At 60.9% G+C, this 2,527-nt stretch overlaps 1 protein-coding gene across 1 annotated transcript; it reads right to left on the bottom strand.

Annotated features, from left to right (window-relative positions):
* Window positions 1–276: 276 nt before the first annotated feature.
* On the bottom strand, window positions 277–2,242 carry LOC136509472 (salt tolerance receptor-like cytoplasmic kinase 1). Its single transcript, XM_066504262.1, has 2 exons — window positions 1,607–2,242; window positions 277–1,501 (listed from the first exon to the last, which is right to left on the bottom strand). Exons 1-2 carry the CDS (start codon window positions 2,010–2,012, stop codon window positions 795–797), a joined length of 1,113 nt encoding a protein of 370 aa, XP_066360359.1. The 5' UTR covers window positions 2,013–2,242; the 3' UTR covers window positions 277–794.
* Window positions 2,243–2,527: the final 285 nt, after the last annotated feature.

Genomic DNA, 2,527 nt, shown 5'->3' with positions numbered 1-2,527 from the left:
TCGCATATATTCCTTCATGTCATTGGAGCACTCATGAGATGAGCCCCTGCCTGCCTGACAAAACCGTTAGGTGGAACATTGCCATTGCGAATACTACGACTTCATCTCTCTATGTGCCCGATCACGACGCCACAATAGCCTCCAAACTAGCTATACGTACATACATACTATCAGCCATATATGCATTATATAATATTGCTTCAACAGATTTTCACAGGATAATAAATGTATAGGAGTAGTACGCAGATACATGCAACACAGACGAACACGCATGCAAGAAAAAAAGAAGCAGCAACTCTCTTTCTTAATTATATATGTATGTACGCATACAATTGTAGTTACCATATATACACATTTGGTTGATTGGAGTGGCCGCGAATTCCATCCTCCTCCTGTTCGTTTTATCTCAGCTGTTGCATTGCATGCACTTTTAATTTGGTGGCTAATATAATGACCTAGCTACTACTAATATAATCCATCATTCCCAAATAGATGGCAAGCTAGCAAATCACCCCCAATAATCCCAAAGAAATGAAAATAAAGGCGTCTCCTCCTTCGTCCGCTCAAGTCCTTGTCCAAACAAGCCAGATATGTCTGTTCGCTTCAGCACCGGCTCCTGTTCCTCACCAACCCAATACGGCAATACCCAATAGAAGGTGAGGTGAGCAATCGCATCCCACGGCCACAATGCGCGCCACGTCGGATGATATCAGAGCATGCATCTGAATCCCCACCACCACCCTGGCACCCTCCCTCGCCACTTCGCCAGCCATGGGTGTACGTGTCACCGTCTACTACAGCTTCCCACCGGCGGCGGCGGCGGCGGTGGACATGACGACCGAGGACCGGCCGTGCTGCAGCTGCTCCAGGGTCCGCACAACGTCGGCCATCGACGGCCGGAGGCTCGGGTTGTCCCCAACGCACGCGGCCGCCAGCGCCACCACGGCCGCCGCCTCGCGGGCGTCGTACCGGCACCCCAGCCTCCGGTCCACGAGCTCGCCGGCCACGCCGTTGCCCGCGGCGACGAGCTTCGGCGCCACGGACGCCGTCAGGAGCCGGCCGTCGCGGAACGCCTGCACGCCGGTGAGCAGCTCGAGCAGGAGCACGCCGAAGCTGTACACGTCGCTCTTCTTGGTGACCACGCCGGAGCGGAGGTAGTGCGGGTCCACGTAGCCCGGGGACCCCAGCACGGAGCGCAGCCCCCGCGGGCGCGGGCCAGGGCCAGGGCGGGCGACGACGGCCGCCGAGAACCCCGCGCGCGCCGACCCGAAGTCGCACAGCCTGGCGCCCATGCCCGCGTCCAGCAGCACGTTGGACGCCTTCACGTCGCCGTGCACCACCTGCGGCTCGCACTGCTGGTGGAGGTACTCCAGCGCGAGGGACACCTGCAGCGCCACCGACACCCGCCGCGCCCACGGCATCGGCGCCGCCGTGCCGTCGCCGTGGAGCTGCTCGTGCAGGTTCCCGTTCGGCGCGAACTCCAGCACCAGCACGCCTTCGTCTGCATGCATGCACGACCACGGATCCATCGATCAGAGACTCAGAGGCTGGCTGTGACAGACAGGCCCGCGGTCCGCGCCCATGGAAACGAACGAACGAACTCTACCTCGCTGGTCGCAGAAGCCGAGGAGGCGGACGATGTGCGGGTGGCGAACGCGGAGGAGCGCGTCGAGCTCCTGGCGGAACGCGCGTTGGAGGCGCTCGCTGCTGCGGTGGACCTTGACGGCGGCGAGGGACCCCGCGAGGCGGCCGAGGTAGACGGTGCTGAAGCCGCCCTCGCCGACGACGGCCGACGTGAAGCCGCTCGTCATGGCCTCCACCTGCGCCCACGACAGCTGCCTCGCGGTGGCAGCGACACCGGTGCCTGTGCCGGCCGCGCTCTTGGCGCTGGGCAGCTGGCCATCGGCGGCGCTGTCGTCTCCCGGAATGGGCGCGCGGCCGCCGACGGCCACGGCCGCGGCGCTGCCGCCGCACCCGCAGCAGAGGAGGCCGCCGCGCCTTTGCAGCAGCATCGATAGTACGTCCCTGCCGGCTGCCTCTCGTAGTCGCACTCGCACGCACCGGTGGCCGGCCGGTGGCGGTGGGGGAGCCTGGAAGAGGACGGAGACGCACTACTCGTGCAGGTTCTGGCGCCGCGTGTGCGTGGTGCAGGGGGTTTATATAGTAGGTGCCCGGGCCCGGCGAGGAGCAGCCATGAACCGGCCAATTCGATCGGCGGCCGCAGGGTGCGCGCGCGCGCCAGGTAGGGATTATTTGGAAGGTGACGTCGACGTGAAAAAGGTACGGTGACCGTGAAATGGAAGAAGTTGTAGTAAACGTAAACCCAAACCCATCACCGGTCGTCAGTGTAAAAAGGCGATTTTTAGCCTGTTAAGTTCTTTGGATTAAAAAACAGTTTAAACCTTGGGCACGCTCCAGGAGGAAAAACCATCACTACCTTTACGCGACTGGATATTGCCATACTGGTTGGAGATGGTCAAGTGGGTCTACTAGGGCAGTCCAATTCTCCCATATTAAAATGGTGTCT

The sequence above is a fragment of the Miscanthus floridulus genome, chromosome 1, assembly GCF_019320115.1.
Source record: "Miscanthus floridulus cultivar M001 chromosome 1, ASM1932011v1, whole genome shotgun sequence".
NCBI lineage: Eukaryota > Viridiplantae > Streptophyta > Magnoliopsida > Poales > Poaceae > Miscanthus > Miscanthus floridulus.
This window is presented reverse-complemented; position numbering and strand designations above follow the sequence as displayed.